This window comes from Trachypithecus francoisi, unplaced genomic scaffold (assembly GCF_009764315.1).
Source record: "Trachypithecus francoisi isolate TF-2019V2 unplaced genomic scaffold, Tfra_2.0 Contig01461, whole genome shotgun sequence".
Lineage (NCBI taxonomy): Eukaryota > Metazoa > Chordata > Mammalia > Primates > Cercopithecidae > Trachypithecus > Trachypithecus francoisi.
Window position 1 is genome coordinate 2,279,386 of NW_022681433.1, and position 22,993 is coordinate 2,302,378.

Sequence of the window (22,993 nt, forward strand, 5' to 3'; positions counted from 1 at the left end):
AAGTTTCACACATTGCAATTAGTTGCTATATTTCTTTAAGTTTGGAACAGTCTCCCAACTTTTTATTATTATTATTTTTTAATGGTAATGACTTTTGGAAAAGTCTAGACCATTTGTCTTGAAGAATGTCCCACATTCTGGATTCCTCTGACTGTTCCTCGTGGTACTCTTTAACTTGTTCCTTTATCCTCTGTATTATGTTGAAAGTTACATCTACATGTTCCATTCCGTGCAGGTTACACATTTTGAGTGAGAATACTTCATAGGTGTAGTTATAGGCATGTTGCCTCTTATCAGAAGACACATAATGCTAGATTGTCTCACTTTTAGTGTGCCTTAGTTTTAGTAGTTAGTGAAGATGGTGACCACAGAAATATCTCCATTGTAAAAGTGTATTTCTCCCTTTGCAATTACTAAGTAATTTCTAGGGTACATATATCCTGTTCCCAACTACCTTTCATCCATAGTTTTAACATCCATTGGTGATCCTTGCCTGAATCAGTTCTTTACTTTGGGGTTGCAAGATGATGATTTTCTAATTCTGTCATTCCTTCCACATTTATTAACTGGCATTCTTCTGTAAAGAACTTTCCTCCCTAGGCTGGGTGCGGTGGCTCAAGCCTGTAATCCCAGCACTTTGGGAGGCCGAGGCGGGCGGATCACAAGGTCAGGAGATCGAGACCATCCTGGCTAACACGGTGAAACCCCGTCTCTACTAAAAAATACAAAAAACTAGCCGGGTGAGGTGGCAGGCGCGTGTAGTCCCAGCTACTCGGGAGGCTGAGGCAGGAGAATGGTGTGAACCCGGGAGGCAGAGCTTGCAGTGAGCTGAGATCTGGCCAGTGCACTCCAGCTTGGGTGACAGAGTGAGACTCTGTCTCAAAAAAAAAAAAAAAAAAAAAAAAAGAACTTTCCTCCCTACTACCTTCTCACCTTCTAGCCCACACTTTCTTGCGTTCTTTTTCTAGTGTATGATTTCATTATAAACTCATATATCAAGTTTCACATGTTAACCTCATTATAGACTCATGGATTCATGTTTTATTCACTTATTTATAGTTATTATTCTTCTTTATGTTCAAATAGTCCCAGATTTGGTCTATAGTAGCCTTTTAGGGTATCCCTTTTGTCCTTTTGAAATGATACCATCATTTGAGCGCATCTATGCTTTTGGACACAATTAGATTCCCAGGCCCATTTTGTACTATCCTGCCTCAGACTTAAGTCAGCCTGGTTCATTTTAGTGGGGAATGTATCCAGAAATCAAGATCTAGATAGTAGGTCTGTTCATTATCATTAGTGTTGTTACTTCTAGACTCCTTCAGTGGATATAGCCAGGAAATACATGTTTTAAAATCACAGTTTCATATTATTACTACCAATTCAAATTTAACATTACAGAAATTTTTGTCACCCCTCAACTTCTTGCATTTTGTATTTACATCTCTCCATTATACAGAAAATCTTGTTTCATAATCATTTTAATATGTTTATTTGGTTTATTATATACTATATATAAAATAGTTTCAAAATTACAATATCAACATTACTAATAGTAAACTACTGAGTAAGTTTAAGATTTTTTCCCTTAGAATATATTCTACCAAGACTGTGTAGTCGGGCTGGGTGTGGTGGCTCACGCCTGTAATCCCAGCACTTTGGGAGGCCGAGGCAGACAGGATCATTTGAGGTCAGGAGTTCGAGACCAGCCTGGCCAATATAGTGAAACCCTGTCTCTACAAAAAATACAAAAAAATTAGCCAGGCGTAGTGCCGCGTGCCTGTAATCCCAGCTACTCAGGAGGCTGAGGCAGGAGAATCGCTTGAGCCCGTGAGGCAGAGATTGCAATGAGCTGAGATCACCCCATTGTGCTCTAGCCTGGGCAACAGAGTGAGACTCTGTTTCGAAAAAAAAAGAATGCATAGTCAGAGCACTATGCTCAGAGACCATCTGAAATAATTTTTTTCTGTGTGGTTATGTTATTATGATAAATATTTTGGTTCATTTACTTCTGTTTTTATTTAATTTTAGGCTTTGATTTTTCTTTTCTCTTTTACTTAATTTTATTTTCATACATTAAACATTTACATGGATAAAAAATCAAAACCATAGAGTTGTCTTGCTTCCATCCTTATTTCTTCTGCCCCATTCCCACTTACCCTGTTTTTCTTTTCTTTCTTTTTTTTTTTTTTTTTGAGATGGATTCTCACTCGGTCACCCAAGTTAGAGTGCAGTGGCCCCATCTTGGCTTACTGCAACCTCTACCTCCCAGGCTCAAGTGATTTTCCCACCTTAGCCTTTTGAGTAGCTGGGACTATACAGGTGTGTGCCACAATGCCTGGCTAATTTTTATATTTTTTGTAGAGACGAGGTTTTGCCATGTTGCTCAGGCTGGTCTTGAACCTCCTGAGCTCAAGTGATCTGCTTGCCTTGGCCTCCCAAAGTGCTGAGATTACAGGCGTGAGCCACAGTGCTGGGCCCTGTTTTCATATTCTTGAAAATTAAGCTCATTTAGTGGCATCTCACTATTCTAAAAGTTAGAATAGTGAGATTTGTTAACTATTTGTTAACTATTTGTGTGTGTGTGTGTGTGTCTGTGTCTGTGTCCGTGTCTGTGTATAAGTTTCCAAAGGCTGCTGTAACAAATTACCACAAACTTAGTGGCTTCGAATAGCAGTAACTTACTATTTCACAGTTCTAGCAGCCAGAAGTCCAAAATCAAGGTGTTAGCAGAGTCACGCCTCTCTGAAGGCTCTGGGGAGACTCCTCCCTTGTATCTTCCAGCTTCTGGTTGCTCCAGGTGTTCCCTGGCTTGAAACTATACCACCTTCAAATTCACATGGTCTTCTCCTTTACTCTCTCCTCTAGTTGTTTCTTATAAGGACTCTTGTCATTGGATTTAGGGCCTATCCTGATAATCCAGGATAATCTCATCTTAACTCAATTACCTCTGCAAAGAACCTTTTTCCGAATAAGGTTCCGAATTAGAACATTAACATATCTTTTTGGGAGCCACCTTTCAATCCACTAATAAACACACACATACACCAATGAAGTTGATTTTCATTATTCCCAGTAGTTATGTTCTGTAAAGTTGCAGCAAACACTAATTTAGTAGATATTGAACCACTTGGGAGTAATGGTTCAGTATTTGTTAAATCAGTGTTAGGAACAATGGTTCAATATTAACTAAATCCAGCTGAGCGTGGTGGCACACACCTGTGGTCCCAGCTACTCAGGAGGTTGAGGCAGGAAGATTGCTTAAGTCCAGGAGTTCGAGGTGGCAGTGAGCTATGATTGCACCATTGCACTCCAGCCCAGGCAACAGAGTGAGCCCCTCTCTCAAAAAAAAAAAAAAAAAAAAAAATTAGCCAAATCCATAAACACACACACATACACACACACACACTGAGCTCACATAGATTATAATCTTAAATTCTAAAAATAACCCATCCTGATAGATTCTCTATACTTTACAAAAGAGAAAACGAGACCTAGGAATGTCGAGTGACTTGCCTGATGCTGCTCCACTAACAGGTGCTAGAGTTCATATTCAAACCCAGTCCAGCTGGCCCCAGAGCCAGAGCACTGCTCTGCTCTGCCCCCTACACCTCCATTCTCTGGTCATCTCTGTAGGAGAGCTGCCACAAGAAGGCAGTGTTACCTTGTCCTACTTCAGCTGGCAATGGGCAAGTGTGGAGCAGCTCATATTTTTCACTGCCCTATGCATGTCTGCAAATGACTGTGGAAGTGCCTTAGGTGTTGATTCAAGGATACAAACAAATTTTAGTGAGTAGGAAAATTTGCAAACAGACATTCTAACAATAATGAGAATCAACAATATATAGTATATATGTGTGTGTGTTATATATTTTGGGGGATTTCTTACATGTAACTTTGGGATGATGAATGATGAAACTTTTGATAGATTGAAAACTCAGTGTTCTCATAACATCCTAAATCAGTGCTTAAAAATGGAATCCCAGGGCTAGGTGTGGTGGCTCATGTCTGTAACCTCAGCATTCAGGAAGTCCAAGGTGGGAGGATCGCTTGAGGCCAGGAGTTCAAGACCAGCCTGGGCAAATTAGCAAGACCCCATCTGTACAAGAATTTTAAAAATTAACATGGCATGGTGGTGCGCACCTGTAGTCCTAGCTACTCAGGAGGCTGAGGCAGGAGGATCACTTAAGCCCAGGAGTTTGAGGTTACAGTGGGTTATGATTGTGCCACTATACTCCAGCCTAGGCAACAGAGAGCGATCCTGTCTCAAACAAACAAAAAATAGCATCCTATTGGAATGGGCAGTTTATTGCTCTTTCTTTGGTATAAGTTACTTCTCTTAGTCTAAAGGCTATAACTTAAAACAGTACAGTTTATTTGAAAAATCTTGGAATCGATTTCATATTAAAGTATTCACGGAGTGTAGAATTATGCCATCCCTTCTGTTCTAGGTGGATGTGAAATTGGACCCCAAGGATTTGCGAATAGATACATTTCGAGCCAAAGGAGCAGGAGGGCAGCATGTTAATACAACTGATAGTGCTGTCAGACTTGTCCACATCCCCACAGGTAAGCAAGCCCATTCTTCCATCTTACTCAGCATTTGGAAGGAAATAATCCTATGTGAGTGTCTGGTTCCTTGCACAGCTCTTTAAAAATGTCACTGGGGTTGTGGATAAGGATGGCTATTGTGTTCATGGTCCCCTTCTGTTTGGAAAGATTCCTTTCTGAAAAGATGCAGACAGTGAGCAGACCTGTTCAGGGAAGCTTCCCAGGTATGCTGGACAGGAGTGAGCAACCAGAGGCGCCCCAGCCTAAATACAAACGAAACACAGAAGCAGCCTTGGACAGGCCACTGCCGTGGATCTTATGTCACCTTGTAGCATGATGGCTAACTCCATTAGGCTTTGCTGCACTAATGCTTTTATTTTGAATATTGGTAATTTTGGTATACTCTGAGGTAATTTTGCGGTCTGTAATGTGATTTTAAGTATTCCTACCATTTTTCAAAATAAAAATGTTTAACTTCTTAATTTTTTAAAATTAATTTTTACATTTCATGTATATGGTTTTAAAAGTCTCATGGCAAAGTCCTATAACAAAAAAACCAACAGCTGTCTGAACTTGTTCCCACCCTCTTCCTACTTCCTCTACCCTCAGTTCCCATTTCTTAAAGATAACCACTTTAAATTCTTTTAGCTCACTTCTCTAGCTGCAAAAAACAAATAAGCCTCTTTTAGCTATTTCTTCTGGTAATTACCTCAGTATTCCTAAATAATAGGCAAATAGTGCTCTTCTGACCAACTATAAAGGTTATATATTTACGGCTTAATGTTGTAGATGAGAATTTTGCCCTTCCTGTATACCTTTTCCTCTTCCAAATATTTGTCTTTTGGCAAAATTAATTTTCACTGTGTTCATATAATGAACAGATAGTGTTTGACACTCAGTCCATTAGTATACAGTCCTGTGGTTTCATTTCCTAGAGTTAATAATCACCTCATTGATTTTTCATTTGCCTACTTTTCTTTGACTCTGAGTCTGCCTGCATCTTCCAAAAGCTGTGTAAAATGAAGTCACTCCAGTGCTCTCTGGAGACTCCCTGACAGAGCACTCCATCATCTTGCTCCAGTGTGGACAAGCTGCTCCCCTGGACATTGCACAGGGGTTGTCCTGGTCATCAGCAGGTGGGGAGTTCCTTTCGCCTCTATTCTGTGTTGGATCCTCCCATTTCTTGGGTTCCATAGTGTCTTTTTCTCTTTGTTACTCTGTCATTTTAACAAAGCTCATCTTTAAGTGGCTTCCTGAGGAAAGATTTGTGACATGTAAGTATTTCAAGGCTTTGGAGATCTGAAAATAGCTTTATTCTAACTTTACACTTCATTGATCATTTCTTGGAAATAACTTCCCCTTAGAGCATTGAAAGTCTTTTTCTTTTTTCTTTTTTTTTTTTTTTTTTTGAGATGGAGTCTCGCTCTGTCGCCCAGGCTGGAGTGTAGTGGCTGGATCCTGGCTCACTGCAAGCTCCGTCTCCCGGGTTCACGCCATTCTCCTGCCTCAGCTTCCCGAGTAGCTGGGACTACAGGCGCCCGCCACCTCGCCCGGCTAGTTTTTTGTATTTTTTAGTAGAGACGGGGTTTCACCATGTTAGCCAGGATGGTCTCGATCTCCTGACCTTGTGATCCGCCCGTCTCGGCCTCCCAAAGTGCTGGGATTACAGGCTTGAGCCACCGCGCCCGGCCGAAAGTCTTTTTCATTCCTTGTATTTGTTGCTTTCAGTTTAGAGACGCATGCCTTTCAGCTCTGAAATACTTTCTTCAATAATTTCTTGCATAACATTCTCTTTATTCTTCCTGAGATTTCTATTAGTTAGATGTTAGACCTCTTGAATTTTTTTTTTCCCTCATATTGTCTGTCACTTTTTTAGTTATTTTTCCTACCCTTTTTCTGATTTTAAAAAATTTATTTTTTTAACTTTTGGGAGCTCTTTCTTGTTCTCAGAATTGTTTTTTTTTTTTTTTTTTTTTTTTTTTTTTTTTTTTGAGACGGAGTCTCGCTCTGCCGCCCAGGCTGGAGTGCAGTGGCCGGATCTCAGCTCACTGCAAGCCCCGCCTCCTGGGTTTACGCCATTCTCCTGCCTCAGCCTCCCAAGTAGCTGGGACTACAGGAGCCCGCCACGTCGCCCGGCTAGTTTTTTTTGTTTGTTTGTTTGTTTGTTTTGTATTTTTTAGTAGAGACGGGGTTTCACCGTGTTAGCCAGGATGGTCTCGATCTCCTGACCTCGTGATCCGCCCGTCTCGGCCTCCCAAAGTGCTGGGATTACAGGCTTGAGCCACCGCGCCCGGCCCAGAATTGTTTTCTCATAGCATCCTTTTCTTATTTTGTTGATACTTCTTTTTTTTAATTGCTCAAGGATATTAATTTTAGTTTCCCTGATGTTCCCTTCTGCTTTCTGCAGTGTCTGTGTTTCTTCTGAGTTTATTTTTGTTTCATGCTTGCTTTACTTTTCTTTTTTTCTTTTTGAGACAAGGCCTTGGCCTGTTGCCCAGGCTGGAGTACAGTGGTGTGATCACAGCTCACTGCAGCTGTGACTTTCCCAGGCTCAGGTGACCCTGCCACGTCAGCACCACTCCCCCGCCCCCTGTTCCTAGTAGCTGGAACTACAGGCACTTGCCTGGCTAATTCTTGCGTTTTTTTTTGTTTTTTTTTTTTTTTTTTGGTAGACACCGGGTTTCTCCACATTTCCCAAGCCGGTCTCCAACTCCTTAGCTCAAGTGATCTGCCTGCCTCAGCATCCCAAAGTGTTGGGATAACAGACATGAGCCACTACACTTGGCCCATTCTTACTTTCATGTTGGAAATTTCTAGGAATTCTTGTCTGTCTGTACATATTTAAGAGTCAGGTTCTAAAGCTCTGAATTGTACTTATCCACATACCCACTAGTGAGTTCCACTGTAGATCAGTTAGAGCGTTAATCAGCTTTTTTATTAGGGACCTTTTCTCTTGCGAGTTTGTTTTCTCCTGAGAAGGATCTTCCAGGATACAGCTGAGAGTAAGGTCAAGGTCTCACCGTTCAATAGCAGTTGTTTACTTAATCCTCTTCTCTTCCAGCCATGTTCACACTTGCCCTCCCTTGTAACTAGTCCCAGTTCTAGAATTTTCCTGATTTAATTATCCAGAAATATACCTCCTGCCTTCTGCAGATTGAGGAAGGAGACTTGAGGATCTATTTGTTATTATAGGCTTTCTGTATTTAGCCCTAGCTCCTCAATCCTGACTTTTGAAATACCTGGTGTCTCTATTTCTGAGCCTTTCTAGCACTTAGCAAGGCAAATTGGCCAGTTTCTGGTCAGCATGTCCCTCTACTGGGAATTAAGTGTCACCTTCCTTTCAGCTGCTAAGTCATTTACCATTCTTCCATCCACTTTTTGTCTTTAATAGATCACGTTTGGGGATTATATACTTTTATGTCAGATGAAGTTTGTGTTTCTGTGTCTTGTTCTTGTTGTAGTGTGATTTAAAAAAAAGATGGGGGGGGTGGTCAGGCGCAGTGGCTTATGCCTGTAATCCCAGCACTTTGGGAGGCTGAGGCAGGTGGATCCCCTGAGGTCAGGAGTTTGAGACTAGCCTGGCCAACATGGTGAAACCCCATCTCTACTAAAAATACAAAAAAATCAGCCAAGCGTAGTAGTGTATGCCTGTAGTCCCAGGTACTGGGGAGGCTGAGGCAGGAGAATCAGTTGAACCCAGGAAGCAGAGGTTGCAGTGAGCTGAGATTGTGCCATTGCACTTCAGCCTGGCCAACAGGAGCGAAACTCTGTCTCAAAACAAACAAAAAAAAAACAGAAACCATCTTGAAGTCAGACATCATTATGATTGCTCGTATTGTTTGTTATATGAAAAGCTAAAACAACCTAAATATCCAACAATGGGATAATTTCATACTTTCTCTTAAGTTTCCTTTATTGATTTTTATTCCATAGGAAACTGTTAAAAAAAAAAAAAAAAAAAAAAAAGGCTGGGCACAGTGTCTCACGCCTGTAATCCCAGCACTTTGGGAGGCCAAGGCTGGTGGATCACCTGAAGTTGGGAGTTCGAGACCAGCCTGACCAACATGAAAAAACCCCATCTCTACTAAAAATACAAAATTAGCCGGGTGTGGTGGCGCATGCCTGTATTCCCAGCTACTTGGGAGGCTGAAGCAGGAGAATCGCTTGAACCCGGGAGGTGGGGGTTGCGGTGAACTGAAATCACACCATTGCACTCCAGCTTGGGCAACAAAAGTGAAACTCCGTCTCAAAAAAAAAAAAAAGAAAATAATATATGCATGAGCAAAAGAACATAAAACGTTTGTAATAATAACCCAGTAATCATTGTTGGCATATATCTTTGGTATACATCCTTTCAAATTCTTTTCTGTACATATAAAAATATGCCATTTTTTTCCCAAAAAATGAGGTTATACTTTTTTTTTTGCCTAGATGGAGTCTAGCTCTGTCACTCAGGCTGGCATGCAGTGGCCAGTGAACCTTGGTTCACTGCAACCTCTGCCTTCAGTGTTCAAGCTATTCTCCTGCATCAGCCTCCCAGGTAGCTGGGACTGCAGGCGTACACCACCACACCTGGCTAATTTTTGTATTTTTAGTAGAGACATAGTTTCGCCATGTTGGCCAGGCTGGTCTCAAACTCCTGAACTCAAGTGATCCGCCCACCTCCTCCTCCCGAAGTGCTAGGATTACAGGCATGAGCCACCGTGCCCGTCCTGAAGTTATACTTTTTGTAACTTGCCATAATTTATTTCAACAATCCATAAATTGTTGGATACTTAATGTGTTTCACCTAAACCCTATATCGTTGGATATCAATCTATATTATACATAGTCCAGAACAGTAAGAATTAGCTTAAGATGAATTAAAAATTAAAATGGGTAAAAAGTTGGGTAAAAGGTGATCAAAACTCTGACAAAATAAACCAGAATACTTTAAAACTTAAAGGTTATAAAACCACCCTGTGTAGCCATAAATTGCTGACTTTACAAAAAGTGACTTACAGAGAGTAGAACTGTGGTTATTAGAGACTAGGAAGGGTAAGGGGGAGGGGAGAATAGAGAGAGGGTGGGTAAAGGATACAGAATTATAGCTAGATAGGAGGAATTAGTTCTGGTGTTCTACAGCACTATAGCATGAATATGGTTAATAGTGATTTATTTATTGCATATTTTCAGAAAGCTAGAAGATTTTGAATGTTCACAACAAAGAAATGATAAATTTTGAGGTGATGGATGTGCTAATTACCCTGATTTGATCATTCCACATTGTATCAAAATACCACTCTATATCCCATAAATATGTACAATTATTACATGTCAACTAACAATAAAACGACAAGAAAGTGACTTATCATTGTGCTGCCAGACTTACCTTGGGCCAGTTATCATTTAACCACTTAGGTCTGAGTCTTTGGTTTTAAAGAGGCCTGAAGTCCTGCCCTCAGCCCTTCCCTTTAGGCAAGGAAGGCATGTCAAGACCTAACCCTTAGGAAGCCACGCAGTTATAATGAAGTGATTTCTTCAGCCTGCTTCTTCCGTATTTTGAGGATTGCCATAGTTTCAGCATCTGCTTCAAGGAAAACTCAGCCTTTCTTCCATTTCTCCCATTCTTTCTTCCATCCCAAGACCTTAGACTGGGAACTGTCCCTGCTAGAATTCAAAGTGAGAACTATAGCTTCTATTCTTCTATTTTTCTCCATGCCATGGACTCTGAAGAATCATATTTTTTTTCTAACCACTGCTTCTAGATGACTCCATTTTCCACCATTGGAAGAGTTATTCATAGGCGTATGGTTCAATGTTTATACAGGGGAATATTACCTTTCCTGGGAAAATTTATCCCAAGATAAGGATGAAGACAAATGAATATTTTGTGCATTAAAGCGGACTTTTTAGTTTATTACCAGTTAGCGAGTAAAAGATGGCCTCTATAATTCTTTGTCTTCTCTTCTCTTCTTTTCTCTCTCTCTCTTCTCTCTTTCTCTCTTTCTTTCGACTGGGTTTTGCTCTGTTGCCCAGGCGAGAGTGCAGTGGCATGATCATAGCTCACTATAACCTCGAACTCTTGGCTCAAGCCATCCTCCTACCTCAGCTCCCTGCGTAGCTGGGACTATAGGTGCAGTTACCATGCTAGCTAATTTTTTGTATTTTTAGTAGAGACGAAATCTTGCTGTGTTACCCAGGCTGGTCTCAGAACTTCTGGCCTCAAATAATCCACCCGCCTTTGCCTCCCAAAGTGCTGGATTGCAGGTGTGAGCCACCGCGCCCAGCCCTCTTCTATTATTCAATATATCTTCCCTCCCTCTACATCTTCTATTCTTAAGGGAGTACTCATTATTAAATACTCCTCTATAGAAAGTATATAATAAAATACATAATCAAGTGATTCCCTTAGTAATTACTGAGCTGGAAAGTAATAGTTTTGATCTAAAAGTTCTAACCTGAGTGAGTAGATAGGAATAATACAGGTGCTTAGGCAAAAATCAGTACAGATCAGCTGACAAGAAGGGGAATGTGGAGGAGAGCTCCTGAAAGCCTGGCCGTCTTAAAATGGAAATGTTCATATTCTTTGGGGTAATAGGAAAAGGATACGAGAGTCAGGGAAACTCCAGACAAATACCTGGAAGATGAGGGCCAGTCAGTGCCCCAGTCCAACCAGATGGCCGCAGTAAAGAGGTCAGGAAGTGATTAAACAGTAGAAGTGAAACCTCAGTGCCCTATTAAAAATATTAGCAGGTAGTGACTGTAGCTTATTTAGACAAGGAGAAAACATAGTTCAGAGAATAGAATTTTATAGAAATTCTTTAAATCTCCAGCAAAATATTTACCACTGTATCGGTGCAGATAGGCTAAGCTAATGGGGCTTTTGGTTTTTAGTTTTTGTGATTCAGAAAGAAAACCCCTTTCTCCTCTAATGTACTGAGGAGCAGGATTAGATATGGACCTCAGAGTGGTAGCTACGAAGTTAAGAACACAGCCTCAAGAAGTGATCGTTTCAGGTCAGGGCTGGATTTGGGCCAGTAACTGGACTACACAGTGGGCCAAACCCACCCAAATGCAGAAGGTGGCCAGCCAAAACTTGTGTGTGGTTAGATGTATTGATTAGCTGGACCCCAGAACTCAGACTATGCAGAACAAGTTAGAAATTTAGAACTTGGACAACTCAGAAACATTCACTATACATTCTTCTTTTTAAAGACTCTGAGTAGCATCTTTTCATTGGCTTTTTTCTATAAAGGTTTTTTTGTTTTTGTTTTTTGTTTTTTGATGGAGTCTCGCCCTATCACCAGGCTGGAGTGCAGTGGTGTAATCTCGGCTCACTGCAACCTCCGCCTCCCAGGTTCAAGCGATTCTCCTGCCTCAGCCTCCCAAGTAGCTGGGACTACAGGTGTCCGCCACCACACCTGGCTAATTTTTTATATTTTTAGTAGAGATGGGATTTCACCATGTTAGTCAGGATGGTCTCCATCTCCTGACCTCGTGGTCTGCCCGTGTGGGCCTCCCAAAATGCTTGGATTACAGGTGTGAGCCATTGTGCCTGGCCATTATAAAGGTATTTTTAAAACCTCAGCTCTGTGTATATTTGTGACTGAAAGGGGAAGAGGCTAGTTCTTGAGTTGGACAGAGAATAGAGCAGCACAGTGTACGGAGCAGCAGTAGTTTGCTGTTTGTTGAGCTGCAGAAATGCCTGGATGAGCTAGGAGGAAGAGGCCAAGCTCGGGGACTGAAAGGATAGGTAACCATCTGTAGATGCTGCTGCTTTCTGGGTGCCCATACGGAGTTCTCATTTACATATCAGAATCTAAAGAGCCAACTACAGCTATAATCATAATGCAGCTAGTTTCTGAAGTGTGCTAAACCTAAAATGTTTTTATCTTCTGTGATATTTTCCTGATAAACCTGTCTCATTTAACTGTTCCTTGGTTCTATCTTAATTTGGTGGAAGCTACAGTTTACCTTCTGATCCTTGTCATTTTTCAGGGCTGGTAGTAGAATGCCAACAAGAAAGATCACAGATAAAAAATAAAGAAATAGCTTTTCGTGTGTTGAGAGCCAGACTCTACCAGCAGATTATTGAGAAAGACAAGTGTCAGCAACAACGTGCTAGAAAACTGCAGGTAAAATTTACTTGGTGTAATAATTTAGTGACTATTTAAAGAAAAGTCACTTTCTGTAGAGAATGCAGTGTTTGTTCTTGCTTAAATGGGAATGTTTTAGAGCATAGAGAAATGCGCTCCTCTGTATATAAGCAGTAACTCAATGCAAATGAACGGATGGGTTATGGCTGAACTTGGGCACACCAGTTTGCAAGTTAGTAAATGAAAGATGTATAAACTAAAAAGTATTTCCTAGTTCTTTCCCTCTTGTGTTTATATCATTACTGTCTTAAGAGGAAAATGGTTTAAAAGACAAAATAATTCTTTGAGAATTAAGAATGTTTTTGATTTTTAAAAATTAAAACCTATGCTTATATTATAACTCTATGTGAGATCAAATACAAATGGCACTGCAAAAAACTGGGAGCAGTGAATCCTACTGATGGAGACTAGGGATAAGGGGTAGAAAGGAAATTTATTTTTCATTATATATCGTTTGGTACTTTTTGAATTTTGTACTATGTATGGTATAGTGTTACTTTTTTTAAATAGATAAACAGATGAATTCTAAGCAAAATGAATAAATGTCATTATTGTAAGTAAACCTAATATATAATTTAAATTCCTTTTTTTTTTTTTTTTGTGACGGGGTCTCGCTGTGTCATCAGGCTGGAGTGCAGTGGCGTAATCTCAGCTCATTGCAACCTCTACCTCCCGAGTTCAAGTGATTCTCCTGCCTCAGCCTCCTGAGTGGCTGGGATTACAGGCACATGCCACTACACCTGGCTATGCTGCAGTAATTTAAATTTGGATACTTTTCATCTCGATGTGTCCTAGCTTTTTCACACTTTGGTGCTTCTGGCTTTCTTTACCTACGTGCTAACTTGCAGGTAGTAAAAGTGACAGGATAAATAATATTAACACTGTTAGTGGTAATCCCCGATTGTAGAGCATTATCAGTGTATGCACTAGCCGACAGGAATGCTCATTTACAAACTTATTTTTGTTTTTAACAAGCAAACAATATACCCTGAGTACACACCATTACTTCTTGGCAAATAAGTGATAACATAAATACTATGAACTCTGCTACATTTGATTTTTAAAAAGACATTTGGATTTACTTGCTGTTTAACATTTTGGCACCAGAGGTTCCACAAAGTAATTTTTTTTTTTTTTTTTTTTGAGACAGATTCTCTGTCTGTGACTCAGGCTAGAGTGCAGTGGCACGATCTTGGCTCACTGCAACCTCTGCCTCCCGGGTTCAAGCGATTCTTGTGCCTCAGCTTCCCGAGTGGCTGGGATTACAGCCACCATGCCTGGCTCATTTTTGTATTTTTTGTAGAGATGGGTTTTTGTCATGTTGGTCAGGCTGGTGTCGAACTCCTGGCCTCATGTGATCTGCCCACTTGAGCCTCCTGAAGTGCTGGGATTACAGGTGTGAGCCACTGCGCCCAGTCCACAAAGTCATTTTTAAAATAGGTGTTCAAGATTGGCTTTATACAAATTGTTCATGTGTGTCTTCTTCAGTAGTCTGATTGACGAGCCAAAAAAGACGTCACTGCCTCTTGAATAACTTATCCATCTACCTGAAATGTTTTAATAGGGATTTCTAAGGCTTAGAAGTTTTTTTCTTCGATCAAGATATACACTTGGCTTTTATACAGAAGGCATTATGCCACATTCCCAATCCTGGGTCCACTGATCACCTAACAAGCTTTCATAGATGCCCAGGCCCCACCCCAGAAATTCTGATGTATCTGATCTGGTGCTTTGGGAGAGTGGTTTCCAAACTTGGCTGATTGTCAGAAGAGATGATCTGGGAATGTTTTCAAAATACGTAATTCTGATCCATTATATCTGAGGTTGGGCTTAGGAATCCATAATTTTAAAAAATTCTTCTAATGGTCAGGAGTTTAGTTTCATATCGCTTGCCTTAGGGTTTAAGACAATAACTTATAGAAATATCTTATTTTATTTCAAAAAGGGAAAGCATTTGAGACAGGGTGTTGTGTATATCGGGTGTTGGGGAGGTGGAGGAGATGAGCAAACCAGGAAGAATGCAAATAACTGTAGCATGACACAAACTGTGGTGTGCCATGAAGAACATTCCAAGTACAATGGGTTTCAGAGGAAGAAGAGAACATATTTCAATTACTGGGACCAGAAAGGCAGAAATGGTAGGAGAGTGGTAGGGAAGGGCATCCCTTGAGATGATGTTTTATAGCACAGATAACAGACACACACATAATAATGACATAGTATTATTAGTGGCATTATGGAGATTCACATAATTTTCAGAAATAACATTGGGAAGATTGCCACGTTACAAAGTACCTTGAATGCTGAGTTGAGTTGTGTCTGCTCAGTAGACAAGAAGGAACCAAAGAAAATTTATCAGAAAACTGTACTGTAGGAAGACTAAGCAGAGCAGCACAAAGTGAGCAGAAAAATGGGAGATGAATCAGGAGATGTTTGCAGAATTGTAGGTGAAAGTAATGAGTCCAGGAGTGGTAGTAGAAATGGAAAGGGCAGGATATAATAAGAGACCCATAAAACCCACTGGAAATGGGCGGCTGGAGAATGGGATGAATTGAAGATGGTCTGTCCCCCCGTGTGCATCTGTATCAAAGCCTGGCATAGTAAACTCAAACCCACAAAATGTTTGATAAATTGCAGAATGTCAGAATTTTCTACTTGGATAAAAGGGAATACATGGTGCTGTCATTTATAGAAACCAGGAGGAGAAACTGATTGGAGGGGAAAGATGATTAATTTGATTTTAAGTATTTTGAGTTTGAAATATCAAAGAAACATTCCTTCTTATTCTATAACTGAGCTCTACAAACCTGTAGTGGTAAACATTAAGTTCTGCCCATTCTTGTTCTTTGTCATTTTGTATATATGACTTTTAGAAAATATCTAAATTGTTGAAATAGTCATTTGCCAAGTACTTTTTCCATTGTAATGAAGACATTTGTAAAGGTAAAATATAAATTGCTTTTTGTTATGGCACAGGTGGGAACAAGAGCCCAGTCAGAGCGAATTCGGACATATAATTTCACCCAGGATAGAGTCAGTGACCACAGGATAGCTTATGAAGTTCGTGATATTAAGGTAATACTACTGAGTATGCTTTGTGTACCTTTGATTTCAGAAGAAAACATAGTCAAATTCTAGAACCTATATGTAGATATTACCAAGTATATCTAAAATATTTCCAAGTTATTTAAATCATTAAGCCACCCCAAAATTTACAAACACTTTTATTAGTTTGCTGGTTAAAAAAATAATGATCTTTATGCCATTTTGAAACAATGATCTTTTCTAAATTCCAAATTCTTCGTTATGCAATCACAATGTATGAACATATATTCAGTCTGCATATATACATGGGTATTGGTTTTCTATTGCCAGGTAACAAATTACCACAAATATAGCAACTTAAAGCAGTACCCATGATTAAAGTATCTCATGATTTCTGTAGGTCAGAAATCCAGGAACAACTGAGCTTAGTTATCTTCTCAGGATCTCACAAGGCTGAAATCAAGGCATGGCCAGTCTCCATACTCTTCTGGAGCTTGAGGTCCTCTTCCAAGTTTACGTGGTTGCCAGCAGAATGCCATTGCCTTGGATTGTAGGACTGAAGTCCCCATTCCTTTGCTGGCAGGCAGCGGGAGGCTGCTTTTCAGTGCCTAAATACTGTTGAAAGTTGTTTCCCAGTGGTTCCCTCCAGAGACTCTCTCCCACTTTGAATTTCTTCTTGCAGGAATGACTCAGGCCTTTTTAAGGGCTCACCCGTTTAGGTCAAGCTGACCTGGATAATGTTCCTTTTGATTAACTCAAAATCAACTGCTTCGTCACCTAGGCACTAGAATGATACTCTGTCATTTTCACAGGTCCTGTCTGCGCTGAGAGGGAGTTATTCACAGTGTGTACACCAGGGGGCATCTTAGAATTCTCCCTACCACAATGTGTCTTCATTAGATTGAGGTGTTACAGTTAGACTGTTGGGGAAAAGACTCGGTCAAGATTGTTCGAACATTAACCTGTCTAAATCGCATCTAGCAAAGACCACTGACACAAATATATAAATATATTAATGATGAAGCACAGGAAAATGTCTGTTTTGTTGCCACTGAAGGAGAAAGTGAACTGGTCCCATAAAGGACTATGTGGCAAAGGCAGCAGACAGAAAGCTTTGATCTTTTTCCTTGGTGCCATATGATACCTAAGGTTTCTTTCACTTGGCTCTGTCCCATTCTATACTCAAAATCAAAGTCCTAGTTTTACAAGGGAAATATACCTTGTAAAAAAGTTCTGGTTTTACAAGGTTACTATGTTTGTCAATTTCTGTATGTCTTATGCCACATCCTCCGTCAGGATCCTCAGCAGGATAAGGCTGTCTTACACAGGAACATAGTAGCCATGTTGAAAAGGAGGAAAATATTTGCTAATTTCCCTTTCCTCAGGAAACACACAGTATTAACCAAACATGTTTGGCCATATTGTTCTAATTACACCATGTTCTTTCAGTTGTTTTTCTGATAGTGGTGACAATTTTTTTGGAGATAGCCACATTCTTATGACCAGTAATATCTTTTAGATGGGCCCATAGGTGCATAGTATAGTATTCGGTTGTGAAACAAAGGGAAGATAACTAACTGGCTTCTGTAGTTATAAAATATCTGACTTTGGCCTAAATAATGATATATCACTAACCAAACTAGCGTGCCAGACTCAGAAGTCAAAAGGAAAATAACACTGGTAAGCTCTAATAATCACTAACTAGTCTATTGGAAGGAAAGAAGACATTCTATAGTAGTGAAAGGAAGAAAGTTCGAAAACAGCATGAAAAAAGGTAGCTGTAGTAAAACATTAAAATCTGTTTGAAGGACAGTAAAGAGACTATAGACAGTAAAGAGTGAATAATTGGCTGGGCGCGGTGGCTCACGCCTGTAATCCCAGCACTTCGGGAGGCCGACACGGGCAGATCACGAGGTCAGGAGATCGAGACCATCCTGGCTAACACGGTGAAACCCTATCTCTACTAAAAATACAAAAAAAAAAAATATTAGCCAGGCATGGTGGCGGGCACCTGTAGTCCCAGCTACTCGAGAGGCTGAGGCAGGAGAATGGCATGAACCCAGGAGGTAGAGCTTACAGTGAGCCGAGATCGCGCCACTGCGCTCCAGCCTGGGCGACAGAGTGAGACTCTGTCTCAAAAAAAAAAAAGAGTGAATAATTTAGGAACCAAATCATAGATGAATCTGGGAAAGTGATAAGGATCTTAACCCCAGGGCAACAGCTGTTGGACAAATGGAAGGGGTAGATAGGAAAGAATGTGAGCGTCTTTGGAATTTTTGCCTAGCTCTCCTCCCCTATTCTAGAACTTGCCCTTTGTACCACATCCACAGTTTTTGACGGAGCTGCTGCATTCTTAAATGATCGTGATCCTGACCCAGGACAAAAGTGGATTTTTTTGGAGTGGACACCTAAATAAGTCCCAGCCCGTGAGTTTCTTCCCAGGATTTTAAAATCAGAGAGGGAGAGGATTATTCTCTCTCTCGGTGGCTGAAACTATAATATATAAAGCATATAAGAGGTTAGAAGCCACATTTTCAGCCACCAGAGAAAGCATCTTCAGTGAGAAAATGAAATTGATACACAGAGAAAAGCAAAAATGAGAAATAGAAAGAACCCTGATGATATGAGTCCCTACATTTATTTATTCCCAAGGCTCAGTCTCATTCCGCAGGTGGTAGTCGTGACCCTGCACATTCCACATTCCTATCCTTGGGTTCTGTGAGATCACCTGGTATTCTCATTATGACTTCCTCTGTAGGTAACTTTCTTACTTTTATTTATCTAGCTAATAAGCATAGACTACCATATAATGTATTGTTTCACAGTTTATTCTGTTTCTCAATGTCCTTATGCAGATTTCTTCACATCAGCCTTAACTCCTGCTCTATATTCCAGTTACATTGGAAATTTCCCCTGGCCTTAGAGATTTAAATGTACTTTGTTTTCCTGTTTTGTTTGCTTGTTTGTTTTTGCGACAGATTGTCACTCTGTTGCCCAGGCTGGAGTGCAGTGGTGCAATCTCTGCAGCCTCTGCTTCCTGGGTTCAAGCGATTCTCCTGCCTCAGCCTCCTGAGTAGCTGGGACTATAGGCGCCCACCACCACGCCTGGCTAATTTTTGTATTTTTCATAGAGACGGGGTTTCACCATGTTGGCCAGGCTGGTCTCAATCTCCTGACCTCAGGTGTTCTGCCCGCGTCAGCCTCGCAAAGTGCTGAGATTACAGGTATGAACCACTGTGCCTGGCCTAGTCACACTGATTTTAAAAGCAATTTCATATTATGCTGAAAGTGATATAAACCTTAATTTTAAAGTTATATCATAATGCTTTTGCTTTCTGTTTAATTTCAGGGTTTTGAGGTTTTACTATGTGCTAGTATTCTGGGGAATACAGAAATAGTAAGATATATTCTTTACCTTAATTTGAGAGATATGTGTCTACACTTACCTAAAGTTCAACTTTAAGACCATTCAGGAAAGACTTAACTATAAGATTAGTTCATAACGGTATCAAAACTTTAAATGTTTTGTGTTCCAGATGCCAACATTAAAGTATTTTCATTAAAGCCGGTGTCTAAATTCCAAGCATGTCTAAAATGGCAATGTACAAATTCATTAATCCCAACAGCTTGACTACACAGAATTTCTGTTATACAGGAAAAGTTCTTGAAGTCATTAATTTAGTCATTTTTCAGAGAACTGTAGAGAAGACTTCAGGGAAGTCAACTGAAAACAGTTTTCACCCAGTGGAGTTATTTAGTGGTAAACATGAAAATTTTTTTCTCAACTTTTTATTTCAAAATTTTTCAAGTTTACATAATGTTTAAAGATTGGGTCAGCTGGGCACAGTGGCTCACACCTGCAATCCCAGCACTTTGAGAGGCAGAGGTGGGAGGATCGCTTGAACTCAGGAGACCATCCTGGGCAACATGGCAAAATCCTATCTCTACAAAAAATAAAAAATAAAAAAAAATTTTAGTTGGGCATGTAGCATGTGCCTGTAGTCCCAGCTACCCAGGAAGCTAAGGTGGGAGGATTACTTGAGCCCAGGAGGCAGAGGTTTCAGTGAGCCGAGATCACACCACTACACTCCAGCCTAGGCGACACAGCAAGAGCCGGTCTCAAAAAAAAAAGATTAGGTCGGTCAACACAATACAGACTATACCTAGATTCAACAGTTGTTATTTTTTTATTTTATTTTATTTTTTTTTGAGACGGAGTCTCGCTCTGCCACCCAGGCTGGAGTGCAGTGGCCGGATCTCAGCTCACTGCAAGCTCCGCCTCCCGGGTTTACGCCATTCTCCTGCCTCAGCCTCCCGAGTAGCTGGGACTACAGGCGCCCGCCTCGTCGCCCAGCTAGTTTTTTGTATTTTTAAGTAGAGATGGGGTTTCACCGTGTTAGCCAGGATGGTCTCGATCTCCTGACCTCGTGATCCGCCCGTCTCGGCCTCCCAAAGTGCTGGGATTACAGGCTTGAGCCACCGCGCCCGGCCAACAGTTGTTAATATTTTACTGTGTTTTTCCTTCTCTTTCCCCCACCATCTCTGTCTCTATAAACCCATGTTGCTCTTGAACCATTTGAAAGCAAATTGCAGACCTCAAAGACACTTCACCCCTCAATATTTCAACAAAAATATTTTTCAGTGACACAGAACTTCTAGATCACCATGTTTTTGGTTTAAAAATAAAAAACTGTCATAAACCACTTACAGATGAAATAATCTAAACTTAGAGGATTAGCCGAAGGGTAAGCTGGAATAGTTTACCAAGCTTCCTCTCAGCCTCCCCAGAGGAGCTGGCAAGGAGCAGTATGCACATTAATGCACAAAATGCTTGTGGAATTGAGACCTTTCAGTCTTTTTCCTTTGGGAAATAACATAATGTGAGTGAAAAGGGTAGAATTTTCAGGACAAGAATAAAAGCAATTGTTTTTAGGGTATACAATAAGAGAAAGAATTCAGCAACCTATTCTCCCAAAGATGGTTTGAGAGCCTAGAATGGTGTTGTCATAAAAGCCAATCAATGGAATTTTAAAGGGAGGGAGGTGGTCAATTTCAAAAGTCCATCTAGATATCTTTGTTTTGTTGTCTCTGGAGTTGTTAGGAAAATCCAAATCTCAGAGGATTTATTTTAAAATAAAATGCTAACTGAATTCTTCTACAGAATGGGGATCTTCCCAAGTTAGCAATTGTGTTCATTGTATTGTAGAACATCAGTAGTGCTTTATTGTTATTAAATAATGACTGCAAAGAAATGAAATAAACACTGAAGTCTTTGCTTATATTTCTAATCATCATAATAGCTCTCTCTTAATAGCTCTCTCTTTTCCAGGTTTCATAATAGCTCTCTCTTTTACCAGGAATTTTTGTGTGGTGGGAAGGGCCTGGATCAGCTAATTCAGAGACTGCTTCAATCAGCAGATGAAGAAGCCATTGTTGAACTTTTGGATGAACACCTTAAATCAGCAAAATAAATACTGACTTATTATTATTTATGATTATATAAATGAAATGGACCTATATCAAGAGGCAGACTGAGGTTTGGAAATCTTTATGAATATTTGTAAATTACAGCTATAAGAACACATTACACATAAATATATGTTTTTTAATGAATCGAAGTCACATTTCCTAACCTAAGGATTTATTTTAGGTTTCCTGTAAAGTACAATCCAACTCATCAAGTAGAAAATAAGCATGCATCACTGAAAAGAGAAAGTATTGAGAATTGATTGTGTGATTTAGGACAGGTCACTTGTTCTCTTTATACGCCTTTTTCCCCCTGCCATCTATGAATTAATTTAAATATATTTTTCATCTACTACTTCAGGAAAATATGGTAAAATTTAGTGAAATATGAATGACAGGCTTACTTATAAACCTTGTATTTAAAGACAAAGTACTTTGGCCTACAGTGGTTGCTTATGCCTGTAATCCCAGCGCTTTGAAGGGCCAAAAGGGGAAGATTTCTTGAGGCAAGAATTTGATACTAGCCTGGGCAAAATAGACCCCATGTCTACAAAAAAATTCAAAACATAAAGAAAAAACATCATACTGTTAATCATGTTAAAGTGAAGACTTAGACTTCAACTTTTTTTTTTTTTTGAGAAGGAGTCTGGCTCTGTCGCCCGGGCTGGAGTGCAGTGGCTGGATCTCGGCTCACTGCAAGCTCCGCCTCCCGGGTTTACGCCATTCTCCTGCCTCAGCCTCCCGAGTAGCTGGGACTACAGGCGCCCGCCACCTCGCCCGGCTAGTTTTCTTTTTCGTATTTTTGGTAGAGATGGGGTTTCACCGTGTTAGCCAGGATGGTCTCGATCTCCTGACCTCGTGATCCGCCCATCTCGGCCTCCCAAAGTGCTGGGATTACAGGCTTGAGCCACCACGCCCGGCCGACTTCAACTTTTAAATAAAAATTATGAAGAATATGAGTCACCCAATAGCAATGGGCATCTAGGTGCAGACTGTAAAGCTCTTTGATTGCTGTATGAATTCCACACTATATAAACAATAAGCTGATATTTTAAATAGACTCTCTGTTTGACTTCCATTTCTTTTTTTTTTTTTTTTTTTACTCCTGGCAAGCTGGAGTAAAAATGTTACTGTTTGCTGGCTTAACCTAATGAGCATCAACAGACGTGGTGTAATATGGTAATACACTGAGATCAGTTTTGTGCAGCATTATATAAAACCCAGTCCTTATGTTAAAGAGCTTGCAGTTGACTGAAGGATTTAAACATGTAAATCACCAACTAATACAAAGTGGCATGATGTATTTAGTAATTGTTCCGAAGAAGTTTCAAGTTAAAAAGAGAGTAATGGCTGGGCATGGTGGCTCATGCCTGTAATCCCAGCACTTTGGGAGGGAGGCAGGTAGATCACCTGAGGTCAGGAGTTCAAGACCAGCCTAGTCAACATGGTGAAACCCCATCTATACAAAAATACAAAAATTAGCTAGGCATGGTGGCAGGTGCCTGTAATCCCAGCTAATCAGGAGGCTGAAGCAGGAGAATCACTTGAACCCAGGAGGTGGAGGTTGCAGTGAGCTGAAATTGTGCCATTGCACTCCTGCCTGGGCAACAGACCAAGACTCCATCTCAAAAAATTTAAAAAAATAAAAAGAGAGGAATTATTATTTTAGATACCCCTTAGAGAAGAATTTATATGCCAAGAAAGACTAGAGTTTTAAGGCCAGTGGAATTGTTCGGATGTACACATTAGAGAGAAATGTTTTCCCTAATTTTTATTTTGAAAATATTCAAGCA

General features: G+C 40.3%; 1 protein-coding gene across 4 annotated transcripts in view; it reads left to right on the plus strand.

Moving 5' to 3' along the window:
- MTRF1 (mitochondrial translation release factor 1) overlaps positions 1 to 21,765 on the plus strand; it is a 48,592-nt gene extending 26,827 nt beyond the window's left edge. For 3 of the 4 annotated variants that reach the window (XM_033234219.1, XM_033234240.1, XM_033234232.1), the window contains 4 exons: positions 4,452 to 4,569; positions 12,532 to 12,668; positions 15,666 to 15,764; positions 21,092 to 21,765. In XM_033234219.1, coding sequence (XP_033090110.1) covers positions 4,452 to 4,569; positions 12,532 to 12,668; positions 15,666 to 15,764; positions 21,092 to 21,205 — 468 coding nt within the window. In that variant the 3' untranslated portion in view covers positions 21,206 to 21,765. The remainder of the gene's footprint in view (positions 1 to 4,451; positions 4,570 to 12,531; positions 12,669 to 15,665; positions 15,765 to 21,091) is intronic. The other variant, XM_033234228.1, reaches the window with a different exon arrangement.
- Positions 21,766 to 22,993: the final 1,228 nt, after the last annotated feature.